Here is an 8,282-nt window from a genome sequence, read left to right as displayed (position 1 = left end):
GAGGTATTTGGCCACGACTCACAATATGTAGGTAACTACTTTTACAGTGTATTTCTACCTTGCCTTTGAACTTGTTTTTGAAATGAATAATGAAGTGGTTGCAGCAAAGAAAAAATCTTAACAGAAAAAAAGGGGGGGGGGGGAAACACTTCTAAAATCTAGCATTTAACCAGTCAATTTGGCGTCTTTACTTCTACTGCGTTTCAGCTTCCCCAAAATCCCAAACTCTCCCACCATCTGTAACTATCCTAACTGCAATCAAGTGAGCAGTATGTGCCGCCTGGTTTCCCCTCAAGACGGTGTTACGTCATCTGATTGTGACGTACTGACCCCTGTGCATGCTCAATTGTGAGGTCACACGCTCTCTCAGGTATATAAAGCTGGTCGCTGCCTAACATCCCACTTGCACCAGGCAGTGAGGGACGCTGAGCATCTGGCCCGCGGCTTCACGGGTGACTAGCGGCCCCCTGCTTCCCAACTGCTAGCTGAGTGCCTCAGTGCCCGAGAAGAGGGAAGAGGTTTAAGAGGCGCCATGAGCCTCCTGTTCCTACTCGTGAGCAGCATTCTGTTCGTCTTCATGTATCTCTTCTGGAAAACCTGGTTTCAGGTAAAGTGTGTAAGAGTGGTTAGAATTAGATGAAGCTCGACAAATACATGGCTTGGGGAGGGAGGTGTGTTTAAGAGAGTAGATAGATAGTAAAGTAAGAGTAAGGCGGGGGTCACCCCATTCCTTTTTCCTTTGAAAGCGCTCAGATGTTGACTCTACCTCACACTTCTCCCATGTTGGCCAGTAGTTCCACAGCTGTAGTCTGTTGTGAAAAGCCTCAAGTCACTAGGTGATGGGGACAGTTTTTCATCCACTTGAAAAGTACAGCAGAAAGTGTCCATCTGCCCCCTCCCATTTTAAAAAAGTGTACCTACTTTCTTCCTCTCTGGCTTATACTACCCCTATGTGATTCTGTTTGCCTCTTCCTCCCTTGTATTTTTGTTTTCAGTCATCTTTATGACAGCTTTGGGTGGGGGAGGGGGCATCACAGATAATGAAGGTCAAAATGTGGGTTTCCTGGTGATGTTTAAAGTTCCAAGTGAAGTGCTTTTAGATAAGAATCAAACAGGGTCCAAGTATAGACCTACTGAAACGCCCAAGAAATGTAAGCCAAGGCTATGGCATTTTGGCATCAGAAGGCTACTTTCATTTTTTTTCTCACTCTTTGGGAAGGACAGACATATTTCCAAATTAATGTATTCAACAGATTTTTAATCTTGGGGGAGGTCAATCAGTTCATTTTGGTAAACTAAGACTAAGAATGTTATTATTTGGTGGTATTTGGACATTGCTAAAGTCAATAAACTACATATGGTTAATTTCCTTCCCTTACAGAGAAACAGTGGTGAAATGTCATCAAATTCAACTTCTCTTGCACTAGTAAGATCATCCTTTTCTACTTAGTCAACTAAGAGCAATACTGATAAGAGTCTTTCGGTCAACAGTCTCTCTCGGGATATCTTAATTAATTTCCCACAGTCAATAGCCATGCAGAAGCGAATACTGGTAAACCAACCTCAGGATCGTGGAATACAAGCTGGCTGAACTGGAACAATTCCTAGTTACTAAGGGTTTAAATGGTGCATTAGTTTACCGGAAATCCACTGACAGGCCTACAGAATGTAATAACAATTGAGGCAATCATTAAAGGGACTTTGAGTGGATTCATTTGATTATATGTGTTTATACCAAATGAATTATTATTTAAAAGGGGAGGGGTGCCAAGTCAGATACAAAATCCAGACATTTGTCAGTTTGCTAACATTTAGAGAGTTAATTATGTTGCTAACATATTTTACTGGAGAAGGAATGAAAGCACAATAGAGAAAGAAATAGTTTGAGTTGTTTTCTTTTTAATTAGCTACAGTAAAAAGAATATAGTTGAGATACAGTGATTTTTAACTTCAATTGTGAAAGTTTTTTTCTAATGGTTTACAATACAATACTGTAAATGTCTCCAAGTTTGCATTAAAGTAAATGAGATTTGATGGAACTTTTTTCCATTATGCAGAATAGTCTAACACTATTGAATCTGTGTAATAATACTAAGAGCTATCATTGAGCACCCTAAAATGTGCCAGGGACTCTGGTTAAGATCTGTGCTTTACACACTTGTAAAGATAGTCACAGAAACTCTTAACTACTCTTCATAGTCAGCTATTGAAGTAGACTACTTTTCCAGCACCACCTCTTCTACTAGAAGCATGCCTAAATCTTCCCTGAATTGCAAGTCACCTGTAGAAAATTATGTGCGTTTTTTTATTTGGTGAAAAACCCACACCTCAAATAGCACCAAAATAAAATGGTAGAATGTATGTAAGATAATATGGATTAAAATTATTTATATGCTGTATTTAGCAATCTATTTTAAATATTTTATAAAATCTAGTAATCTGTTGACATTCACTAACAGCATTTGACCTATCCTCAAAGAAAACCCTCAGAACATCTAACACAAGTTCATCTTATGTGTATGTTAGTTGCTCAGTCGTGTCTGACTCTTTGCAACCCCATGGACTGTAGCCATCCAGGATCCTCTGTCCATGGAATTCTCCAGGCAAGAATACTGGAGTGCGTAGCCATTCCCTTCTCCAGGGGATCTTCTTGACCCTGGGATTGAACCCAGGTCTCCTGTGTTGCAGGCAGATGGTTTACCATCTGAACTACAAGGGAAGCCTCAAAGAAAATCCTCAAAATATCTAACACAAGTTCATCATATATATGTACATAATTCACTGAGATTATTCAATTACAGGCTTACCTACTGACTTAACTTCATGCCCCCTGCCCCCAAAATAAGTTATCAGTATAAATTAAAGGAAAACCTTAATCCCTTACTCATTTACTCTTCAGTCAAAAGGAAAAGAAATTTAAAATGTATAAGAAATTAATGCTTAAATTTATTCTTTTATTCATCATTTGACAAGAACAAAAAGCCAGCAGTAGTATATGTGGTTCTTAAACATATTTTAGAGTCACAGATTTCTTTTGATATTCTGATGAAAAATATGGACTCTCACAGTAGAAAAAATGCATATACACATACATGTAGAAAAATATTACATGTAATTTCAGCCTCATACAGTCTCTGAAGCCCGTGTTAAGAACCTTAAGAATAACTGAAAAGTTTCTTGCATAGTTAGGTAATCCTAGATTGTGATGTTAAACCAGTTGTAAATGATATATAATCAGTGTATAAATCTACTAGTGATATGATGTTTTCATTATCTTTTGTAAAGAAATTGGCACATAGGACTTTCTAACTTGGCTGCCCTCATTCTTGGCAACTTTCATAGGTTTATCTCCCATAAGTATGTAAATAAGTTATCACCTGTAAATAGTAACTTATTCAAGTAAAACAAAATCATTCTACTTATCTATTAACTATATATTACAATCATAAGATCTTAGATTTGAATGAAGCCATTTCCTCATTAGTTTTTTGTTCCATGTTCTATTTGAAATTAGACTTCAGGGTGTATAATGAACTACTTTAAATTTTGTGAAACACAGTATAAATATTTTTCTTAATGTTTTTCTTCCAACCATAACCTACAGAACACATTTTATGGGGAAAGAAAGAATCAAAGCTTCTGGATTCCATTTTCTAGATTTATCACTTACTGGCCATAGTTTTCTGTCTTATTTCACTATTTGTAAATAAAGAATATAACTACTAAGTTCACCTTAAAAAAAGTGATCTGTGAAGGCATGAAGTTTTTAGACATGAATCCAAGGGATTAAGCAATAGTCTTCATATACATAGTTCATTTTTTCCATATATATATATATGTATGGCATTTCTAATTTTCAATTTTACCACTTTATTTTAAATATATTTACTTTCCCCAGCTTTATAGAAAAGAAACATTGTGTGCTAAGAAATATAAGCAAATAGTATTTAAAAACTTTTATAATAGAAAATATAACTATTTTCTAAATAGATGAATGGCTTTACCCTTTGATTCTTGAAACTTCCCAGTCATACACTGGTTTAGATCCTAACCTAACCCTTACTCTAAAGCCAGGATAGAAATTCAATGAAAGTATGTGAAGTATGTGAAGCCTTCAGTATATTAGAAAAATACTGTAGTGATACAAAATTTTTATTGTGAAATAGAGGCAGCTATGTATGTGTTAACAGATAGATAAATCACATTGCTAAACATTAGTAGATTCACATTTTTGTATTACATTCCTGTTGAAATTAGAAAGCTCATAGATCTCATTCTGGTTTTCTGCTGTCACTAATATTAGATATTTCATGGTTAGTCTCTTTTTTAGAATCTAACATGTTTTCATATCTTTCCCCACGATGTTTTTCCAAGTATGGCCCCCAGTTAGCAGCTGGTCTGCAGCAGGTTGCAATGCGCTGAGAAGCAAAAAAAAAAAAAAATTCATTATAGAGTGTTATGTCTTCTTGCTAACCAAAATGAAATAAGAACATAGAAAAGTAAAAAAGTGATCATCTAAATTCTTAATTGTCTAAAGAAAAAAATGATACTCAAATTTAACCAATTGTTAATAGAACTGTATTAACTACGAAGCCAAAATAACTGAGTATGTAGTGTGTGAACCCATTCAAGCAACAGTATCACTTCACATACTTTCATTGAACTTCTATCCTGGCTTTAGAGTAAGGGTTAGGTTAGGATCTAAACCAGTGTATGACTGGGAAGTTTCAAGAATCAAAGGGTAAAGTCATTCATCTAGACCCACTAAACAGTGACCTAAATCTTGAATCCAGTCTGACTTCTGAGCCTACCTAGACATTGTCCTACTGAGATATCATAATCAACTCCATTCCCTTAGGCCTCCATGAAAGAGGGATAACTCAGGGTCTACATTGGGTTCGAGGTAATTTACCAGACTTTTTCCAGTTTTAACGTGCTATTATAGTATGTATTATAACCAGATGAAGTTTTAAAGGTGAAAATTATAAAGGAAAATGTCAGTTGCTTTGTGTCATCTCAGTTCAATTCAGTCACTCAGTCGTGTCCAACTTTTTTGCAACCCTATGGACTGTAGCCCGCCAGGCTCTTCTATCCATAGGATTCTCCAGTCAAGAATACTGGAGTGGGTTGCCACTTCCTTCTCCAGGGGATCTTCCTGACCCAGGGATAAAACCCACGTTTCATGTCTCCTGCATTGGCAGGCGGGTTCTTTACCCCTAGCACCAAAATATCATAACTTTTATGTGCTAAGCATCTTAATAGGGCCTGAGGATATGATAGCAATCAAGACAAGACCCCTTCTTAAATAATCTTATAGTCTAGTACATGGAGACACAAAAATATACATCCAGTATAATACAATGTTATGCACATAATAACAGATAAATTGTATCAGGTATAAAAGTTACCTGAGGGGAAGAGTGATTAATTTGATCTCATGTTCAAAATCTCATATTAACCTTCATTTTGATCACAAGTACTTTATATTATAAAGTATAAATAATATTAACATGCTTACTTGGAAGATGTTTCCTTTAGCTTGAATTATGTTTATGATAGCCATGATTGGAATCCAGATAATGCAGAAAGTAATCATACACCAGCCTAGAGCAACTCCCCAGTTAGGGTATGGAATTTGGCCATACTTAGGTCTACGAAACTGTATCACTGACCAAATCAAGATTGACTGTGAAAGTAAAATATGAAAAGAAAATGGTAAAGATTAGAATATTATATTAATAGTTTCAGTTGTACTAATTATTAGCAGTTGTATTCCATTCATTAGAAATAACTTATCAAAAACAATTAAGATGGAAATACATTCAAGGTGACTAAGATAATCAGGTAACTAGCCAGAAAATAAAATTCTAAATGAACCAATCTAAATAACTTGTGAAATGAATCGCCAGTCCAGGTTCAATGCATGATACAGGATGCTCGTGGCTGGTGCACTGGGGTGAACCAGAGGGATGGGATGGGGAAGGTGCTGGGAGGGATGGGGAACACATGTACACCCGGGGCAGATTCATGTCAGTGTATGGCAAAACCAATACAATAAAGTAAAAAAAAAAAAAAAGTAAAAAAAAAAAATTGTATTTGTCTTAAAAAATTAGCATTGATACAGATACTTGTACAACACCATATTTCAGTAAAACACCATAAAATATATCTGTTGAAAGTAAAATAGTATCTGAAATTTATATTATTGAACTTTTAACTTTCACTTATAATAGCATGATTTTATTCTGTGCTATCTGGAGGAGGAAATATGGAAACCCACTCCAGTATTCTGCTTGGAGAAGTCCATGGACAGAGGAGCCTGGTGGTCCATGGGGTCGCAGAGTCGGACATGACTGAAGGGACTTAGCATGCATACATTCTGTCCTGTAAGCTAGCCAGCATATCAGTTAGTTCAATGAGAATGTAAAATACATTTTAGTGAACATGCCTTGTGCCTTGCTTAGCAGTAGTTTCTGTTTATTTCCCACTACACAGAGTACCCAAAACGTACAGGCATTCACATATGGGTACATAGTTACCAAAGCACTTTCTTATTGAAAAGAAAAAAGATAGGTAATACAGTGAATCTTAAAGTTGAAAACATTTTAAGGCCAAGTTTTTAAAAAAATGTTTAAAAAAAAACCCTACTAGACTGTTATAGCATTAAAACTAACTATATAGAAATCTGTAAAGCAAACAAAATGAACAAAAACCAAAAATTCCTTTAATTTCATTACACTAATTTAAGTTTATTTCACAATTGCCATAATTTCATATAATTACAAGAGAATGGATGAGGAATAGTGGAGTCTAATATGTATGACTTTCTACAAAATAGATGATAATGTATATCATTTAATATTTAATACCTTTGCATTTTAAAGTAAATCCAGTTGTCAAACCTAGAAATCAATGAAATTAGCTGACTAAAATTGTCTGGTTAGATCTTCTAAGTTGCTAAAGGGCTTATTTTATTATGGAAACTTGTCAAATGAGGAAAACAATATTTAGTAGCACTGTCAAAGCCAAATATTAAAAACGCCCTCTAAAATAAAGTGTAGATCAAATTAACATAATACCCTTTTCTAGGGAAATCATTGAAGCATGGAGGCAATGAGAACCAAAACTCATCCTCAATAAAGTTTCCCCTGCCCCACCCCCACCATTACCTCTCAGTTCAGTTCAGTTCAGTAGCTCAGTCGTGTCCGACTCTTTGCGACCCCATGAATCACAGCACGCCAGGCCTCCCTGTCCATCACCAACTCCCAGAGTTTACTCAAACTCATGTCCATCGAGTCGGTGATGTCATCCAGCCATCTCATTCTCTGTGGTCCCCGTCTCCTCCCACCCCCAATCCATCCTAGCATCAGACTCTTTTCCAGTGAGTCAACTCGTCGCATGAGGTGGCCAAAGTATTGGAGTTTCAGCTTCAGCATCAGTCCTTCCAATGAACACCCAGGATTGATCTCCTTTAGAATGGACTGGGTGGATATCCTTGCAGTCCAAGGGACTCTCAAGAGTCTTCTAGCCCATAGTAATTTTCTGTCCCATCAAGTGTTTACTTGGCATTCAGCTTCTTACTGTCCTGAACTGTTATTTAAAGTTATTTTTTGCTTTTCTTCAGCTCCTACTGCTGCTGCTGCTGCTGCTAAGTCGCTTCAGTCGTTTCTGACTCTGGGCGACCCCATAGACGGCAGCCCACCAGGCTCCTCTGTCCCTGGGATTCTCCAGGCAAGAATACTGGAGTGGGTTGCCATTTCCTTCTCCAATGCATGCATGCATGCTAAGTCGCTTCAGTCATGCCAGACTCTGTGCGACCCCATGGACAGCAGCCCACCAGGCTCCTCTGTCCACCGGATTCTTTAGGCAAGAATACTGGAGTGGGTTGCCATGTCCTTCTCCCTTCAGCTCCTAAATCGCACTAATTTTTAACATAAACTATTGCCTCTATTGACACACGTGAGTTTCCGTAATTTCAGATACTACTTCCCATAAAAAATATGCATTAATAACTGAGTGTTGTTTCTTAGGAATTAATATATTTAGGTTGAATTCCTTGAAGGCAGAGACTGGGTCTTAAACCAAGAGGTTAAGAACATTGTAGGTGGCTCAGCATATTTTTTAGGGAATGAGCAAATGACTGGTTTTTAAAAATTTGTTGATAATTTTTAAGTATCTTGTCCTAGATATTTTTTAGGATACCTTTAAGTCTCAAATGGTAAATGTTTAAGCCTATGGCCTCAGAAATAATGCAACAAAGAAAGGCACTGTAATTTCGGCAA

General features: G+C 36.7%; 2 protein-coding genes across 2 annotated transcripts in view; one reads left to right on the top strand and one right to left on the bottom strand.

The window, feature by feature from the left end:
- The first annotated feature begins 532 nt into the window (after positions 1 to 532).
- Positions 533 to 1,682, top strand: CT83 (cancer/testis antigen 83). The gene is given in 3 exon segments (XM_055438147.2): positions 533 to 607; positions 1,382 to 1,558; positions 1,560 to 1,682. Coding segments are annotated over 3 exon segments (375 nt in total).
- A 216-nt stretch (positions 1,683 to 1,898) lies between these two features.
- Positions 1,899 to 8,282, bottom strand: part of SLC6A14 (solute carrier family 6 member 14) — a 30,645-nt gene continuing 24,261 nt past the window's right edge. Inside the window, exons 13-14 of the mRNA XM_055393670.2 lie at positions 5,519 to 5,686; positions 1,899 to 4,418 (exon numbers count right to left, since the gene is read on the bottom strand). Coding sequence (XP_055249645.1) covers positions 4,272 to 4,418; positions 5,519 to 5,686 — 315 coding nt within the window. The 3' untranslated portion in view covers positions 1,899 to 4,271. The remainder of the gene's footprint in view (positions 4,419 to 5,518; positions 5,687 to 8,282) is intronic.

This window comes from Moschus berezovskii, chromosome X, assembly GCF_049115385.1.
Source record: "Moschus berezovskii isolate FMDL1 chromosome X, NW_MosBer_1.0, whole genome shotgun sequence".
NCBI classification, from domain to species: domain Eukaryota; kingdom Metazoa; phylum Chordata; class Mammalia; order Artiodactyla; family Moschidae; genus Moschus; species Moschus berezovskii.
Note: the sequence above shows the minus strand (reverse complement) of the source record. Positions and strands in the feature narration are given on the sequence as shown.